Genomic DNA, 19953 nt, shown 5'->3' on the forward strand with positions numbered 1-19953 from the left:
AGTATAAATTTGTAATTATTATTGCAAAGTAAAATGTTGCAGTAAGCAAACATTATGAAAGCTATAGAAATCAATTCAATTATTGAGTAGGGAAAGAGACTGACAGTTAATATGAATGTTGAGAGTGCAAATACTTGATAACTTTATGATGAACATATATTCTTTTTGAGTCAAAAAATGTGTGGCTATTTGTTTTGTGGCATTATTTTGTTACAGATAACTGCTACAAAAATTAATACCTAGAAGTATTTAATTAATTAATTAATTAAAAAATTAATACCTAGAAGTGGGGAGCTGTACAACAAAACCCTAAAATGTTGGTATTGGCTTCAGTAGGGAGTTGAGAAAACTGTTAGCAGAGGCTGGAATAATGAGGAGGAAACTGATTTATTAAAAAGCTTTTATGAAACATTTGATAGAACAGATGCCTGTGGTACCTTGGAAAACAGAACATACATCTATTGAACTTTTGGCTTTGGGCAAGGTTTACCTCCAGGCAGAATGTAGAAAGCGCCCCCTGGTGGCTTTTAGCTGCATGGGTTGAAGTACTATGTACGAGAACATTAGTGCTAGGCTTTTAAAAAAAAAGGTTAGGTTGCAAGCAGAAGTTAAAGGTAATATAGAGTGCCAGAACTACTAAACTGGAAAACATAACTTGTTGTCTTATCTCCAGCCACCCCAGTTAGAAAAGCCTCAAAGTGAGATCAAACATCAAATCTAGATTGTGATTATCAGGTATTTTGATAAGACTTCTGAGTTAAGGTTGTGCTGAGATCTTCTAAAGTGGACAATAGCCTAAGGGTGTGGTTCCACCAAAGTCTGATCCAAAAGTAGAAGCAGGAGAGTCCAGAGCAGCATAAGTTGTTACCAGTTATAGGGGTGTGACTTCTGGGTATGTAAAGGCTCATAACCAGACAGCCAGCTCCAAAGTTTTAAAGAGAGCAGCACTAGCAAAAACACCAACTGCTTGGACTAAAGATGGTCAGACTATAAAAAGGCCTCTGGCCCTTGACTTTCTTTGGGTAAGAAGCAGCCTGAGAAAGTTACTCAGCTGCTAACAAGGATCATTTCTTCAGAAAGAATAAAGGAGGGTAAGGGGGAAAGGAGGACATCTCAGATAGTGTGACCAAAGCCTGGGGAACGACGAGTCAGCGAGCAGCTCCCAGGAGCAAGGGTCTGGGTCTGGTCAGGCAGCACGTCCCCACTGCCAGAATGGCAGGCCCAGTGGGACATCAGAGTTGTTATGAACTAGTGGCTCTATGCTTCCCATGCTACCCCGTTTCCCATGGGACTCTTTACTGTGGTTATCCTGTTGCTTTTTTATTATTTTATATTAGATGTGTGTGTGTTGAAGCAGAGGTTTAGGAAACTTGTCTTTTTATTTCATTGGTCTCTGGATCAAGAGGAGCTGCTTCTGGACCTGATATATTATCACAAAATCCTGGACTTGAAGCCTGATACTGCGACTGTATGAGACCTCTGGAGGTCTTGGTAATGAGTGTGTTTTGCATGTGGAAGGAATGTGATTATGACCAGAGGGTGGACAGTCATAGGTCAGTTGTATTAATGGTCTCATTTCTTCACCTCTTGTATTTATACTCATTTACCTTGTGACTTTACAGTTTCACTAAACAGGCAGATTCTATTTCTTTGCTTATGGATTATGAGCTTGGCCGAGTGACTTGCTTTGCCAATGGGATATTAGACTTAAAAAAGCACTTAAAAGTATTTCTGCTTCCTTCTTTGCTCCTTCAACTTCATCATGAGAACACCCCCAGGCTAGGCTGCAGGAGGATGAGACTCAGGAAGCCAAGATGTGACTCCAGTTTTTCCAGCCCAGGCTGTCCTTTCTTGGGTGACCCACAGCCAATTGCCAGGCATGTGAGTGAGCACAGCTAACCTACAGACTTGGGACGAATAAAGTTAATTGTATGCCCCTGAGGTTTTGTAATTGTCTATTATACATCATTATTGTGGCACCTGATAGTCATATAATAATTTACAATAATATACATGATAAATCATCTTAATCTTATGAAAAAAATAAAGTATGTGAAGAAAGTGTTAGTGAAAAAAGGTGGTAGTGAAATACAACTTAATTTGTTCAACCAGTTAAATTCCCAACCTTTAAATGGAGGATAAAATGTAAAACAATTTATTAAAATAATTATTACAGACTGCCATTTTGGTACTTAAAGGATTTTTGAGATTTGCCAAAGCTATGAATACTAAATCGAAGTTCATACTGCAACTCATTTTACTGAAAAAACTTTTCCCAGATATGATGTCCAAGGAAGTAGTATCATCAAGTGTGCCACTTGAACCTGTGCTCCGCAGTGTGGAAGGTGCACCTGCAGGTATACTCTGGACGCTGACAATACTGAAATTATTTTTCCTTGTACACTAATGTCAAACTTTAAAATGTAGACTTAAGAAAATTTTAAAAGTATGATATTTTTTGATAACATTTCAGATTTATCCCCATATTCCAGCTCATTCTATGATGGTGATAATAGGAGCTGCCCTTGATTTGGCCAAATACTGATTTTAATACTCACCTATTTGGCCAAAATGTGTATTTAATTCAATGTACTTCTGTTTTTACATACCTTAAAATTGTAAATTTGTTCTAATGTTGTTGGATGATACCTCAAGACGTGAAAGACATTTAGGATGAAGCTCATTTTTGTTGATAGTGGGTGTAGTTTTATATTTCAAATAGCCTTGACAATTTTTTTTTCTAGCTTCTTATGAGATCTAACCACATATATTGTTTACTTTGTAACGTTGCAAAGATCTCACATTAGGAGTAAAATGTCAGCTCTGCTATATTCTTGTTTGTTTTTGCTTTCATTATTTGCATGTTCAACCCTTGGTTTATTTATAGAAATCTTTTAAACTCACTTCTCCATTTTCTGAGGACTTTTTTCCATTAAAACTGTATCAGTTTCAGTTGAAGGTTCTGAAGATTTTTTCCCTAAGTTTTATTGTTTTAGGTTTTACATTTAAGCCCGCATTCTGTGTTGTTAGTTTTGTATAAAGTGCAAGGTTAGGCCTTTGCATGTCAGTTACTCCAACAGCATTTGCTGCAAGGCTGTCCTTCCTCTGCTTTTGTACTTTTGCCAACCATCAAATGTGATTAAATATACTTGAGAATGGTATATGACATTCTTCACCCTTTTTTACCCATTCTGATGTTCTTCTTTCCTCTCTGAAGGACTCTGGATCCCACTGAACCCTTCCATCGCAGCAGGTAGCTTCCTGGTTGAGGTGTAGTGAGAGGGCTGGTGGGTGCATAAGTTCAGCTTCCCACCGGGCCCTGCCCTCACCAACCTGGCAAAAGTAGAACAAGACTGACACTAACTACAGACGGGGAGTGGTTTAGCTCCCCTTCCTGGCAAAAATGGGCCCTAAATTGCATAGGCTTGTTGCCTCCAAGTGCAAATATAATCCCAACTTCCCACGGGGCCCCCAATGACACCGGGGGAAGGGAAGGGGAAGTGGAGTGCTGACTGGCCCCACGACCCACACCTTGCTTCACCCCACTGATGCCGGCTAGGAGCGGAGGCCCAGGTTCCCAATGAGCCCTCCTGACACGAGAGGGGGTTATTAGTTTCCTACAGCTACTATAACAAATTACCACAAATTTGGTGGCTTAAAAGAACACAAATTCTTTCTCACAGTTCTGGTAGCAAGAGGGCTGAAATCAAAGTGTCGACAGGGCCACACTCCCTCTGAAGGCTCTAGGGGAGAAACCTGCCTCGACTCTTCAGCTTCTGGTGGCTCTAGGTGTTCTTTGGCTTGTGCTTGCAAAACCTGTCTCTGCTTCTGTCTTCACATGGCCTCCTCTTCTCCACATGTCTCTTTTGAGGATTTGGAGCCCACCCAGATAATCTAGGATGATCTCGTCCTAAGATCCTTAATTACATCTGCCAAGATCCTTTTTCCAAATAAGGTCACATTCAAGGTTCCAGGGAGTTGACAAGGACATACCCTTTGGGGGCCACCATTCAACACACTACAGAGGGGAAACATTGATGCTGGGTGGGGAGCATCCTGGGGGCCTTTGTGATACCAGGTATCAGGGCAGCTGAATGGTGACTAGCTCTTCTTTGCACTAGCTGGTTACGTCCCGTTGCTGCCGGGGTGGGGATGGGGGTAGGCGGCAGAAGCTCATTTTGTCACTGGACCTCACTAACACTACCCTGACAGGGATATCAAAGCACTGCTACCTGCCTCTGCCAGCTGGAAAATGGAAGATGAGTTCCCTGCTCAACCTTGTCAGTATCAAAGGGTGGAGCTGTCAAAGCACCACTGCCTGCTTCTGCAGGACAGCAATGAGGTGGGTGAAAGATGTCTCTCTGCTTTGCCCAGGGACACCATATGGTGGGGTAGTTACAGTCTTTAGGTTGATGTTTGGCTGGTGTTCTGTTTTAGGTCACACTTTTGTTTGTAGACATTTGTATGGTGAGGAGCAGCAGAGGAGCAGACTTATTCTTAAAGCCTCCCCCCTCTCTTTCTTTTCTGTACCTGCCTGTCAGCAGTGCCAGGAGGGAGATGTCTGCAGTGCCCATTCTGGGGTATATGGATGGCGATAAGGACACCCAGAGAACTCACTGCTATGTCATTCCTCAAGTCCCCAGGCCCTTGGCCAGTCTGCCTTCTTTCCACCTATGCTTGTCTGCTGCGTATGTGCAGGGTCTTCTCGCTTTATGATGGGGACTTGGGAGGAATGGGCTACTGCATTCTGGCCAGACCAGAAACTGATGCATGACTCATTCAATTTTAGATTCTAGTTATCAGTTGTCAAGCATTCTAGTGGAATTCTTTTCAATTTTTATGTTCATTTCCTTGCAGTTAACAATTTAAGCAGGAAGTGAAGGAAGAACAATTTAAAATATATTTTAATCTTTAATTAATGCTGACCTCTGACTATATGTGCTTTCTTTTTGATGCTTTTTGCAGAGCATTTTCCAGGGAAAAAAACAAAAGATAAAAGTGCATTAAGAACACTTGTTATTTAACATTATTCTTATGTGAGATTAAAAACAATATTTAATGCTGTTCTCTTGTACAACTATGAGCTCTTATTTTCACAAAGTTCCTTCAGTAATTTGTTCAAGAATACTGTCTAGAATAGTGTAACAGTATTTATGTATATTGACTTAGAAGTAAATGGCAGGAACTGCCACACATGATTTTAAATGACCTCACTTCTTGAGGAATGATGAATGCCCATTATGATGACATCCACATCTTGATGGAATTTTGTGTGTCTTTATTCCATCTTTTGCATTGAGGATGAAGCTTACTAAATGGGAAGGCATGGTTGCTTCAATTATTGATGGGGCCAATCTTCCTCTCATTTCTGTCTGGACAAACATCACTAGTTTGGAATGTGCTGGGTTCCTGTAAACAAAGGAAGAGTTAAAAAAATAGAATTTTTAGGTTTATTTATTACATTTACAAATTTACAAGGAGCAGGAGTTTCCTTATCCATCACTGATTGCCCCCATTGTGCTTATGGCCAGTTAGTTACTGAGGGAAGGAAGGGAAACAAAAGACTGCATGCTCATAAATTTTTACATAAAAATATTAAGTAGTCAGACCATATCTTAAAGTCTTCATTTTAGTTATCTTTTCCTTTTTGTCATTTTATTGCCTTTTTAAAATTACAAAAGTAATGTATGCATATAAAAACTTAAACAGAACATTTTCATAATTATTTCACCTCAATCTATTACCTAGAGATAATCACTTATTTATAGTTTTGACTGTATCTTTTCAGATTATTGTCTATGGATATACAAAGATAGCACATGTATGTACATACATGTATATGTACCCTACTTACACACATGTACATTTTTGTTTTTATAAAAATGAGATATATTTATTTTTTTGGAACTAGTTTTTTTTCCTCTTAGTATGATATCTTGTGCATTTTTCTGTGTAAATCTGTATAAATCAGCTTAATTGCTTTTCATGACTGCATATGATTATTTCATACTCTATTTATCCAGTTCTTTGTTGACTGTTATGAGGTTGTTTCTCATTTTTTGCCACTATAAAGAAATCTGCAATAAAGCATCTTTGTAATGTATCCATTTTCACTTCTATAAATGTTCACACTGAATTGCCAGGACAAAGTTGTCTGTGCATTTAACATTTTGAAATGTTATTTCCAAACTGTCTTCCAAGAAGACTGTAGTGTTTTATATTCTAACCCAGTAACCTTCAAAATAGAGTAGATGAAGACTTGCCAAGGTGTATGAGATGCTGAGTAAAATTTAAGAGAATAAATATTCAAACCTCTAACTTCCATGTACCTTTTCCTTAAACTGATCTGAGAATACATCTCTAATGGAGATGCCAGCTTTTCCTTTCCCACCAGCCTGTTCACAACACCCTTCTATTGCTTTACAGAACAAAGGGATACCTGTTACCCCCTTGACTAACACTGAATGGTACCAAGGTGCTTTACTCTGGCATATAAAAATCTTTGAGATGCCAAAGGGAAAAATTAATCTATTGGAAGTGAGTTGAGAAAGAGAAAGACTGATGACTGGGTAATAAAACCTCACAAAATCATGTTGTCAATTCTTTGCTTTCAGTCAAATTTAAGGATCTAATTGAGCTGTCAGCTAATAGGTCATTAAAAACACTTTTTGATTATAGGTCACTATATAATTCAGAAGAATTTCAAGGGATTGAATGACAGTGCTAGAGTTATACTCTCCATTTTAACACACTTATTTATGTGACCAAAGTTTCTTATGCTTATGTTTATAAAAATACAAAATAGAAGTAGATTTAATAATAAACGCTGTTTCATTCTATTAGATGGAGTATCTAGATCAGAACTTTTTCCCATGAGTGTAACTGATAGAAGCATGGAGTCTGGAACCAGTCTGCATGGTTTGAAGCTAAGCTTTGCCATTATCTATGTGTAACCTTGAGAAAGCTACTTAATCTCTCTGGGTTTCCATTTCCTTTTCTGCAAGATGGGAATAGTAATATAACCTACTTCATGAGGTTATTGTGAGGATTAAATAAGTCAATATACGTAAATTTTAACAGTGTCACATAGAAGTAAGATATATTTATTTTTCTGGAACTAGTTTTATTTTCCTCTTCGTATGATATCTTGTGCTATTAATATATGCTTCCAATAACAATTTGTTTTATATTTAACAATTATGGGTGGGGAGGGTATAGCTGAAGTGGTAGAGTGCATGCTTAGCATACACAAAGTCCTGAGTTCAATCCCCAGTACCTCCTCTAAAGAAAAAGGTAAACCTAACAATTATGTACCCTATTTTGTAATATATTTTTTATTTTGATCAATGTGTAATAGTAACAACTTAACCCAGTACACACTATTTATTTTAACATTTAATACTTAGGGTCACAGGAAATAAAACAAATTTCAAAAATTAAGTATTTATTTTTGCAGAGGTATGGTAAAATAACTAATAAAAGAACCCAAAGCATAAAATATATTCTATTAGGATAAAATTATTATATTAAGGGAAAAAGAGTAAAAATACGAGGAGAAAAGGAGATGACATACAATCTGACTGTTAAAAGTTATACATATTGAAGCTGACAATGTAATGGCGGGTTTCAAGTTGTGATGATATTTAGACTCCACTGGATGCTCTTACAAGGGTGATATAACAATTTTTTGGAGTGTCAATGTTTAGAGTATGCTGGAAATTGCACCCTCTTAATATAATCCTATGAAAAATTTTAATATCAACTTAGATATGTGCAAGGTGGCATACAGTTTTACAAAATTCTCTTAGCAGGGGTATGAGGCTGACTGCTTCAGCAAATCACGTGTCTATTTTCTTACATCGCTCTCTAGCGGAGGTTAGAGTATTTTCAGTGTCTCAAATGGCTGGATGCACTAGCAGTTTGTATGGTCTTAAATCTCTATTTGAGTTTACTAGGGCTTTATACACTTAAGAAAGGCTTTCCAAGATTTACTGGAGAATACCTGTACTACAGATAACATGTTTTCACTTGTTTATAAATGTTGGTTGCCTAAAATGTTGCACTGCAAGGAAAGAGAAGGTACAAAAGTCACTTTTTTGTCAGTACCTTTCTCCAGCAGGATGCTAGGCAGAGTTCCCACCCTAGGTGGGATATCTAAATTAGAGCTTTTGTCTTATGTTTTCTTGCAGTGGAAAGAGAATGTTGACAAGGTGCAAGAAGGGGACTTGCCGGTGAAACACACTTCAGGGTGTGTGGCTTCCCAACTAGAGTCCTTGCCATCAGCTGATTTACCTAGCTGACTTGGAGCAATAATTCTTTCCTTGTTTTGTTCTTTCCAGCTGTGGAGAATAAAGTCTTGGCCATGGATTCAAAAGTGATAGATGGTCACAAAGGCCATATCGTCATCATCATTATTACCATATTTGCATTGTCCATTAATGCAAATATCTGTGAATTCCTTTTAGTTCTCTAATTTAGAAGAGAAAATATTAAGGAACACAGGTCTAAATGTAATTTTATTTTTACTTCCTTCACATAAATATTTTCCTCATATCAAGAGGTTTTTATCTGACCAATATAAAGTTTACATCTGTTTTTATGTGCCAGTATCTTTTACTTAATATAAAATCATTTAACAGAAGTTAAAATTTGAGGAAATTTGTGGAATATTAGTTGAATTAATGTACATGCATTTACAGAATATGTGTGTTATATGTTACTGTTTCATCCCTAGGCAGGCCACCTATTGGCAGTGACTCATCTTTAATTTCTCCAGCTCTCCCCTTATCTGAATTTACCTACTGGATGGCTCATTCTGTAGTTATCTGTTCTCAGCAGGTAGTCCACTGGTAAGAATTTATTCTAAGGAAAGAATTTATTACATTTTTGATAAATGTAAGCATACTGTAATTCTAGAGAAATTTATTTTTAGTTTGCAAAAATTCCTTAATAATTCACAGAAGTGATTCTAATGGGGGAATATAAAAACATTAAGGTTAACGTTTAGGGGTGATGTTTGTGTATATAATGTGACTAGTGCCAGAAACCTCAAATCACACTTTATAAGGAATTAGCCATTCTGATTATACTTAAGACAAATATACTGAAAAGTTATTTTTAAAATTGTATTTAGGGGCAATTTTTTTCCCCAACAGAATATACCGGAACGTATTTCTGATGAGTTAGGAATCCTTTAGTTAACAAATCACAAATTGAACTAAAAAACTGTTTTAAAAAAGGAAATGACACTTACTCTTGCAGAGGTGAACACACACAGCCACAAGCATGGTTGTAACCACGGATGTAATTTGAAGATGGAGGATATGTGGGGAAATCCACGCTAGCAGCTATGTGATTTAAAAAAAATAAACTGAAATCAAATCTGTTTCACAAAGATGAAAAATTCCATTTCTAGTAGCATATTTTTAAAAATGTATGACATAGCATTTAATTTTATCAGCACTGACATCAGTTTTATACATATATGTATGTTTGCACATATGAATGTGTACACAGGCCAAAAATGAAAAAGTACCAGTATGAGCACTATTGTCCCCTCAAACTTTTTCATGCCAGTGTTCCTAAAGGTGCCGTTAACCTTTTACATACAGGAAAAACTGTTAAAGTATCATTTAATTACTTTTTGAGATTTGAAGCAAAAGCAGAAATATGAAGAAAAAAGCCTATTCTATTAGGATAGTGGGCTTATAGTCATTTTGTTCATTATTTTTAAAATAAAATATCTGATGTGGTTATTTGGTCTATCAATAAAGGTAGTTTAAATGCCCTTTTCTGCCAATTCCCTGTAGCTAACTTGAACATATAATTAAAAACCAGTAGATTTTGTTTTAGGAACTGTGCAGCGTAACTGCAAATTGCATGTGAATGTAGAAGGGAGGTGATTTGATTATGATTAAGTTTATGATAATTATATATACTCTTCCTAAAAATATTTTAAAAATCATGTCTATTTTGTGCAGCTGAATCCCGCCCTTGTTAGAGAATTTTCCTATATAATTTTAACATACTCAATCAATTCTGTGGGAAATACAATGTTAAGTGGTACCTTAGGACCAGCTTAGGAGACAAATGTGGTTGAATGAATTTTCCATTTTCATCACCTATTTCATTAGCTTACCAGAGCCTCTTATGTTGGCAAAACGATACTGCCAGAAGTGATATTAACATATTTTTCTCTGTTTAAAATATGGAGATTATATTTGTCTTTCTTCTAATTTTTTATATTCTACAAAGAAGTATGGGTCTTTTGTGAGGCATATAGTGTGGTAGTAGCACAGATTTTGGAAAATCAGAAAGACTTGAGCTGCTTATTAACTATGTAACTTGATTTCTGTGAGCTTGTTTCCTCATGGATGAGATAATGCATGCAAAATATTTAGCTGTAAGCAAGGTACATAGTAAACTAAACAACAACAGAAACATTAAGAAGAAAACTAACAGTATTCATCAAAAAACTCAAAGAAAATTGCTTAAAGCAAATTCAGTAGTGATCACTGAATGATTACAAATATTTACTGTTTTAAATTCCATATTTCTTTTTTACCTTCCCTCTGACCACTAAAAATAAGATAGAAATGGACTGCTTTCATAACATAGAAAATAACAGATCTATGATTCAAATGGACAGTATTTTGTGTTGTAGGCAGTAAACAAATTTTTACATGCCCTCATTAAAAATGAGACAACTAAATGACAACTGTATGAAACTACATAAGACAACTACGTGAAAGTGATGAACTCCAGCCCCCAGGGGTATGGGGTTTGAGTGCGTGCTATCAGCAGAGCTATGACTCAGTCCGGACTCTGAAATGTAAAGTCCTACAGACACAGCAGAGTAACAGCAGCTCGCTGAAAAATAATAATTAACAACACTTAACTGTCCCTCTCCCCAGGTAGTCTTCAGATAGGAAGAGTGAGACAGAGAAAACAGGGCTCTAGGCCACTGTCCTACCAAAGTCCCTTCACCATTAATTATCTTGAACTGTCTGAGTGCAAAGATTTGTGTAGTGTGAACTGTTTTAAGTGAATAATGCCAGTTAGGAAGTGGTTACACATTTGCATTTTACAGAATGACACATTTTTTTTGGGGGGAGGGCAGGTGGGTACGGATATATCAAGACCTCTAGTTTTTAAAAGAAATATAAGCACATTTATGTAAAGAATCATCAAGTGAAATTTTCTTCAGGTGTTTTATCAGTTACTAGACAGACCCATTCTATGTAATTCAACTATAAATTGTATATCCAAAGATCCATTTTGTTTCCTAGTAGTTTTAAAATGTATGCTGTGCTGTTTTAGCCTGCAAGTGTCTGTCTATACTCACTGCTGCAGGGAATATGCTGTAAAAAGGCTAGTAGGTGCCACAATCATTGACTATGATGTAAATGGCACTTCCAGAATTGGGTAAACTTCAGGCTTATCTACATTATACATGTGTTTATTGGTCTCCCTAAATAAATACAAAAATAAAGAATTAATTGAAAATATTGTTTCCTCCAAACTTTGAGTTGAGAGAAAAAAAGTTATTAAGGACTCATAGTAGTTCCAAAGAGTAGGCAAAAATGCTTCAACTTACAGCTGATAATATCCATATTCCCTTCGCAGCACTTCAGATGCACTAAGTCGATAAAGTCTCGGGGGGAAATTGAGCCCATGGCAAAACTTTGTGTAATAGTATGACATATGAATGTTTCCTGAAACAAATTAAATCATGAAGATTGCAACAATTATTTAACATCTATTCTTTGTACTGTTCCTCAGAGAATTTCACGGCATAATGTTGGCAAAGGCAAAAATAAACGAGTGGGACTACTAAAACTTTAGCTTCTGCACAGCAAAATGAAAAGGCAGCTAACAGAATGGGAGATAATACTTGGAAATCATATATCTAATAAGGGATTAATAAAGTGCAAAAAATTCAGAAAGGAATCTTGATACTACCTACTCTTCAAATTTTTAGAAGAAGAAATTGAAACCTAAACATTAAATTACATGTAGAACTAGAGATACGTACAGAAATAGAACGCAGGTTTCGAGATTCCCAGTACAATGTGTATCTACTACTCCATACTGGCTGGATAATATATTCTGAAACATGTTGATTTAGCAGCCTGTGGCATAAAGCCTAAAATTAAAGACCAATACATGTGCTGCTTTGACATCTGGTAAAATTGGGAGGGTCCTGAATGGCCTAACTGCAAGTTCCTCTCCCCACTCCGTTCCCATAGATAAGAACCCTTGGCCAAACCACTGTCCTTTTCCGCAGGATCGGACACAGTTCTTACCTATTCCTGGATAGTGGCTTTCAGTCTCCTACTACCCTGCAGAATTATTCCAACAACCAATCAGATCCCCCTGCAGGAACCAGGGGTCACCTACACCTCTTGATACTACAAAGTCTGCCGTGCGCAGGCCCTGGTCATTCACTCCGTTCCTGGGTGCAACTCCCACGTCACATGCGTGGCACAGTGTACCCATGCGAATTTAGCTAAGCGACTCCATTTTATTTGGCCAAGCAGCATGTGGGGTGGAAACTGACACTGGCCCTCTCATGCAGGCACATGCCCTCGATAACAGCTGGCAGGGTCACAAGCAAATGCAAGTTCCTGATACAACTTCCCCAATAGCTCTTGTGATCAACAGTCTCCCCCACTTCCCAGGATCTTCCCCTGTGAGTCCTTTAGATAAGAACCCCCGTGGAGCTTACCAAAACCCTGCTCTTTTTGGTTCAAATTGATCAATCCCGACTTAGCCCAGGACTTAACTCCTAAGCACTCCACCCACAGACCCTAATAAAGGCATGTGCTGCAGGTCCTTTCTCTCAGTCTGCACCCTACCTTGACCTCCCAACGTGGGGCCCTTGAAGCATGCTGTATACTTCCTCCAGGGCCATCATAAACTTCTCTATTTCAGTTTCTCTTGTGGTCTTTTGTTGAACCTGGCTCACCGCTAGCACCCTGTGCTCCACTAACAAATGTTAATTTAACAAAGTCCTAACAGTCCTTTCCTGGGCTGTGATTAATGATTTATAAACTGCTGTTGATCTCATTTGTCTAGTGCTGGTGTTTCATGTTTGACCACTCCCAAAACCCTACAGCAGGAATCCCTCCCTCACCAACGGGGTGAGTGAGTCAATTAAAATGCACCCCTGGAAATGAATGCTACAAACGTTCAAAGGAAGGTAAGATAATCCTTCTAGTGATGTAATGTGATTCAGAGATACTGTGGTATACTGGAAAAGGCATCAAATTTGGAATCAGGAGATCAGGTCTAAGTCCTGATTCTACCATGTACTGGCTGTGGTGACCTTGGGTGAATCACAAAATTTCTCTTAATCTGTTTTCAAGTTTTTTGATGCCAAGCCTAGTATTCTTTCCACTATTACAGCTGACTTGCAGCAACAGAAGAAATACCCGAATTGCTAATGAAACTGTATCATTAGTATCATACAATCATGAATGAAACAGTCCAATGTTTGGATTTTCATTTGTGACGGACCATGTTCAAATCCCAAGAGGGTCATGGACATGGATTCTTTGTGGGTAGGGACTTCAGGGCCTCTCTACAAGATAACACTGCTTTATCTTCCTGGGCTTTTCTACAACCTCTCCCCATCCCAAATTTTAAAATCAGTTTAATAAAAGGAGGTAAAGTTAACCTATAGAGTTATAAATAAATGATAAGGTGACAGCAGATATATAGGACATTTGTTTGTTTTTATGAGTGAAATGCAGCTTGGAGACTTGAAGAACCAACGACTTGGTGATCTGGAGTTTTACAAATGCAGTTGTTTGTAAAAATCATAAAGGTCTGCATTACTCCAACATTCACATTTACCACTGCTTTCTTATAAAATTATTAGCCAAAGAAGGACTCAATTTTTAAAAGCAGCTTACTGAGGTATAATTTACACACGATGAAGTCTAGCAGTCTTAATAAATGACAGACCTGTGCTGCACCGAAGTTCAGAATTCCTCACCCCGCTTCTTCTGTCTTCTTCCCATTTCTCCCTCTTTTTACCATGTATCAATATTTCTCATTTCATTCATTTTTCCTGCTCTGGAGCTTTCACTCTACCCTCACCTCATACTGATCTTCTCTTCTCTCCCTTTCTGAGCCCTGTTTACCTCTTGCATTCCATTTTCTTTTCTCTCACCTCTGACTTTAACTTTCTACCCCATTACCTACATTTTTCTTTTCTCTTTGTTTTTATTCTCCCTCATCATCTCTGAGATAATGTGTTTGAAAGTGTTTCTATAACCACAACCGTCTTTATAATGTTATTTCGTATTTACTCTTTAAAAAAGTTTCATGCCATTTGTTCTTAAGCCCTTACGGTATGTGTCTGCAATGTTCCTGCTATCTAATGCATTATGACTAAGATAAATGTACTGACTTTCCATCAACAAGGCATACTTAATCTTTTTTTCCCACCTAATGGAGGAGGTAAATCCATGAGTTCAGTCCTCTCATAACCAAAGGCACACATCTACAAGAGAGCTGACCAGACTGAGAACGTGATATGCATTTAAAACAGAATAAAGCTAATTGGAATTGAACTCTTAACTAATGAGGAAGAGAGTTTTAAGCTTTTCATAAAGATTTTGACTCGATTTGAACCTATAAAATACAATGTCCATATATATGTGTGTATAGGTTTAATAAACTCAAATCACCAAGATATAAAACCAAAAGTGTATTAATACAGTAAAAGTCCAATATTAAACAACAAATTACCGAATCAATCTTTTGTACCATGTTGTACACTTTCAATGATTTGTCCCATGTAACTCTGTTTTCAGGTCTGTAGAGGAAATCAGATAGTCGAGATGTTGATTCTGGAATTACTCCTTCAACACGGTATCTATAGTTAACAAAATAAAGAAAATTCAAAATTTAGTAAGTTAGGTCTAAGTTGAAAATACAATGTATCATAGTATAAAGCAAACTAATGTAACAAATGATGTAGAGAAAACTTGAAGGTAATACCTGCAATTTAAGACACTAATATTCAATTGAAAGTAGCCAGGTTAATGTAAATATGCACTGTAATAATATAAATCTCAAAATTCTTTTTTTTAATAAATTTTGTTTATGTTTCTACAGCTGTCTTTTTAAAGGGGCTACTTTTACTCAGAATTTTTCTAAACTGTTTCTCATAAACACTTACCTTCTGTATTTATCACAAACCAACAGTAATTGATGAGAAGTTTATGTGGTTAAGCAGTATCTTGTGGCCTTAATTTTTTTTTAAAGTGAAGTACAGTCGGTTTACAATGTTGTGTTAATTTCTTGTGTACAGCATAGTGACTCAGTTATACATACACATATTCCTTTTCATATGCTTTTTCATTATAGACTGTTGCAAGGTATTGAATACAGTTCCCTGTGCTATACAGAAGGACTTTGTTGTTTATTTATGTATAGCAGTTAGTACTGAAAATCTCGTGGCTTTAACTTCCAAGCTTTCTTTGATGCATAGGTTGCTGTCTACACTTGTTTGATCTCTAAGGCACCAAAAAACAATATCCAAAAGTTTATTCCCCTAGTGTGCTGGGGCTTGACCTTACCCACTCCCTGCTCGATCTATTTTTGAAAGTACCATTATTAGAATCATTAATTATTTAGATAACAAAGGTAGGGATTATCTCCCTGATAATTATTAAAATGAATAGGAGAAAGACTACCAGCTTTGTCCTATAGTAAAAAACTGGATTGAAACACAAGACAGATAATTTTAGTCAGATGAAAAAAAAAAGAGCAAAAAAAGCACTGAAAAGGAGTGGATTCCCCTTACCCAAAAAAGGAATAAAATTTGGTTTTCTCAATAACATATGATGATCTGATGGCATTAATGTGATATCATAAACAATAAATGAAACTCTTAAAAATAAGGTTAAAAATGCCAGCACAATTTCCCTTAGTGTACTTGTATTTGAAATAACAGGATAAGCAAAAATATCCTTAAAAGTAGCTTACAGAGAAAAAAAGGACACAAATGAACTTACCTACAAAACAGCAACAGTCTCACAGACATAGAGAACAAATGGTTACCAGGGGACAAAGAGGGCAGGAAGGAATAAATTGGGAATTCGAAATCTGCACCTCTTGGGGAGGGATGGAAATGTTAGCGATCTTGATTGTGGTGGTGGTCTCACTGGTGTATATATCTGTCAAAATTCATCAAATTGTACATCTGAAATATGTGTAGTTTACTATACAGGAATCATACCACAATAAAGGTGTTTTAAAAAAAGCAGCTTACAGAAAAAGCTGCATATGTTAGCAAGAGCAATATATTGAGGAAATAAACTGTAAGTGGTTCATTTAATGGAAAGGTGAAGTGTTTAAAAGACCACAAAATACTGTTACCAAGAAAGTACCAATCTATTTTTATAGTAATTATTTCTTGAAGTATAAATTTCCTATCTTAGTGAATTATTCACTAGAAGTAATTTTTTTTTTCTGATTGTCTTCAGGTTTGAAAATTAGATGGTACATACTGCTCTATTTTATTAATATCAGATTTCAGTCAAGTGACTTTATAATTAATTTCTATTTTCTGATCACTATCAAATAATGCTTTATAGTTAAAGAAGCAGCATTGAACTCAAAGCAACTGTACTCACAGATTTCCATGGAATTTTTTAGAAGCCTTGCTGGAAACAGTTATCTTTTTCTCAAAGGGGAATAAAAATCCACATATAAATTAGCTGTCAGATACAGAAAAAAATGAATAAAAAACAAAAACAAAAAATAAAACAAAAGTAAAAACTTTTTTTTTTTGGTTTGTAAAATAAAAATATTTTTGAAAATGTCTTTACAATGAATTGTTTCTCATTAAAAAACAAACTCTCGAAACATATTTAACTTTTCTTACTGAAGTCTTAATCACTTTCCAGCCCGATGTATCTTGATAGTAACCTAAAATTTCTTGAGTAGTTTGTTGGGCAAATGCTTGATAGTCCATTTACCTGCAAAGTTTTAAAAACAAATGATTGGTAAGAATGTAATCATACCAAAAAAAGGTAAATGCTGTATTACATTTTAATACTATTTCTATAATGCCTGTCATATAGCAACGAATAATAATTAATTTTTGAATGCATACTTAGATGAAACTCCTCCTTTTCATTCATAGTCTTTCAAATGAGAAAATGTGATATAGTACAAAGTAGGCTTTGGAGTCAAAGAGACCTGGGTCAGTTCCTGTCTCTGCCCCTGACTGATTGTGAAGCATGTTATTTAATATTTCTTTTTTCCCATTTTCTCAAGTTGTAAAACTGGGATAATATCTAACTCTGTATAACTGATATGAGGATTAAATGAAATAAGGCACTTAAATGTCTTTGCCTGGCACATAATAGTTATTCAATAAATCACTAGTATTTCTAACAGCCAAGTCATGCTTCCTTTCTCTTGTAAAGCATCATAATCTGTTGATCATGTGTTACTAAGAATTCATCTTTTTAAAGTGAGAGGCAGGGGCATGAAACGATCTGACCCCTGGCTTCCTCTCCAAAGACAACTCCTACCTGTCTCCTTCTCTCCCACTTAGCTCCAAACACATTCACCTCCTGGCTCTTCCTTAAATACAACCAAGTAACTTCCAACCTCAGGGTTTTTGCACTTGCTATTCTCTCTGCTTGTAACATTCTTCCCCAGTATGTTCACATAACTGACTCTTCTTCATTGTTGTCTTTGCTTAAATGTTACCTCTTCAGAGAGGATCAATTCAATTCAAACACATTTACTGAATCCTTGTTAGGTATGAGGTATTGTGGTAGGTGTGGCAAAACAGTTGAGTAAGAAACTGTTTCTGCTTTGAATGAGCTCAGGAGGCTGGAGTCCCAGTGGTCCTTTGGCCAACATCCAGCTTTCAGTTAGGGAAGCTGGCTGGTACAGAGCTGGATTTAAAACTTGGCTTTGCCACTCACCACCAGCTTTATCATTTTGGGTGAACAGCTTACCCCTCGAATTTCAATTTTCACTTCTATAGGTTGGGGATAGTAATACCTATGTCATCGTGTCATGATAAGGATTAACTGAGTTAATACACGTAAAAGTGATTGAAAGAGTATCAGGCCCCTTCTCGGTAATCAAAAAGTTAAGTTTCTTTTCTTAAAATGGACACATTTAAATCTACCTTTAAAAAAAACTCTCTCAAGAGCTGCCTCAAAAAAACCTTCCTAAAGTTTAATTATCAGCACATGTCTTCCTTAGCTTTTACCTAAAGGCCTTTCTTTAGATTGGATCATAAATCTATTTTCTCTTGTTTAGTTCCCCAGCAAGGCACAGCTAGTTAACACCTATATTTGAAAAGCATTAGTAAGTAAACCATTAAAATTCCTCTTTCCTAGTAGACTCTTGGTTTCTTTACCTTTCCTAGTAGATCTAGTCCAGAATTTCAATAACTATCGGGAGTCTTCTCCAAATCCTCGTGGAGATCTTCATATCTCTCAACCTGAGAAGGAACAAAGTGGAAGTAGAATTATTTTGATCCATGAATTAGTTCTATGTATTTGATAATTTCCTCATTAGTTTCTCATCGTCCTCTAATTACATTTTATGTCGTCATTAGGAAACATCTGCTATATGATTCCTCGACAAAAGAAAAAGAGAAAGGTTGAAAATACTGTTTATGAAAAGAACCTTTAAGAAATCATCTTTAAAAAGAACACACTAAAAAGACACTTAGTTGGAACATGGATTTAAAAAAGTCTAAATTTTTAAGCTCATGCCATTAATAATCCTTGGCTCCAGGTTCCTGACCTGGGCTTCTCCCAGCATACATAACACAGCTCTTTATTTCCTATCAGCAAGATACTTGATTCTGACTGATCAAGAAACTGCAGATTTCTGGAACATACCAGTAGAATTTAAACTTCCCGCAGGGACGTTGTCTTACTCATTTGCAAATCACTAGCACCACTTACTGCCACCAAAAAAATGTAACTTAACTAAATCTTGTAACTTCTGGACTTTCTCATTTGCTAAGAAAAAGAAAAGGGAAGGTTAAGCTTAGTGGGCTAGAGAAGGTGAAGAGAAGAAAAGAGCAAACAGCAAGACTACAGTTATATATTACCTGGTGATGGAACATCGGATGAACTGGAACATATTCAGAAGTTGTAATGGTCAAGGATATCTTCACCCACAGGGTCAGTGGAAAAAAAACATAAACCAATACTGAGATGGCATCTTTTTCTGATACACCACTTGGTTGAAACCGGATTCTTCGCACCTCACATCCTGTCTCAGCTTTGTAGACAGGTTCACACATGTTGTTAAGCGGGTCTTTACATCTATTTGTATGATCTCCCTCTTTCTGGGCTACCTGACGGGGTCCCTAGTCCGTGCTGGGTCACTGCCATGCTTCCCTGGGAATCAAGGTCCCCAAGGAGTTTGTTAAATCCCATCCCTGACCACACTCCCTCCTCCAATCCCGCGTCTGCTTTCAGTGTGAGGGGCCGGCTGGAAGCCCCGGAGGACCGGGCTCAGAGGTGGGACCGGGAAGGCACTGACGAGGGAGGAGGAAAAAAGTGGTCGTGGTAGCTGCTCCCTCTTTCCCCCCCACACAGCCGGCGGAAATGCTTCTTATCCTGGATGGGGGTGCTCTGAAAGCCGGGAGGGCGCGCGTGCTGGAAGGACGGCTGTGGGGCCGGCTCTCAGCGACCGAAACGGCAGCCGCCCGCGCGCCCAAGACCCCTTCCCCAGCCCGTCCCCTCACAAAGTCCCGGAAACTTGGCCGAAGGAAGCTCAGCCTGTCTTCTGCGCCGACCGGCCGCGAAGAGCCGTGAACAAAGCGGGGACAGTGGGCAGGGCAGCGACGTGGAGTTAGCCCACGAACGCCCCACCCCAGAATAACCAGGAGGAGACACTACACTTCCAAGCTCGGAGAGCGCCCTAACGGCCCGCCGCGCCTGCGTCCCCTCC

At 37.4% G+C, this 19953-nt stretch overlaps 1 protein-coding gene across 2 annotated transcripts; it reads right to left on the reverse strand.

The window, feature by feature from the left end:
• Positions 1–4891: 4891 nt before the first annotated feature.
• On the reverse strand, positions 4892–19934 carry STARD6 (StAR related lipid transfer domain containing 6). 2 transcript variants are annotated; one of them, XM_010997190.3, is made up of 9 exons: positions 19748–19934; positions 19106–19165; positions 18401–18484; positions 16901–16994; positions 16650–16699; positions 14758–14884; positions 11597–11714; positions 9254–9347; positions 4892–5409 (listed from the first exon to the last, which is right to left on the reverse strand). In XM_010997190.3, exons 4-9 carry the CDS (start codon positions 16988–16990, stop codon positions 5211–5213), a joined length of 678 nt encoding a protein of 225 aa, XP_010995492.1. In that variant the 5' UTR covers positions 16991–16994; positions 18401–18484; positions 19106–19165; positions 19748–19934; the 3' UTR covers positions 4892–5210. The 2 variants fall into 2 exon arrangements, with proteins under 2 accessions (XP_010995492.1, XP_010995491.1); XM_010997189.3 differs by having other exon boundaries at positions 19106–19934.
• Between the last annotated feature and the right edge of the window lie 19 nt (positions 19935–19953).

Source organism: Camelus dromedarius, chromosome 28 (genome assembly GCF_036321535.1).
Source record: "Camelus dromedarius isolate mCamDro1 chromosome 28, mCamDro1.pat, whole genome shotgun sequence".
Taxonomy (NCBI): Eukaryota; Metazoa; Chordata; class Mammalia; order Artiodactyla; family Camelidae; genus Camelus; species Camelus dromedarius.

Coding starts and splice junctions, on each gene's coding strand:
- STARD6 (XM_010997190.3), bottom strand. CDS start 16,990: ATGGACTATCAAGCATTTGCCCAACAAACTACTCAAGAAATTTTAGGT. Junction 14,885..16,649: donor AAAAAATTCCATGGAAATCT/GTGAGTACAGTT, acceptor TGTTAACTATAG/ATACCGTGTTGAAGGAGTAA. Junction 11,715..14,757: donor TGGTACAAAAGATTGATTCG/GTAATTTGTTGT, acceptor AATTTGTTTCAG/GAAACATTCATATGTCATAC.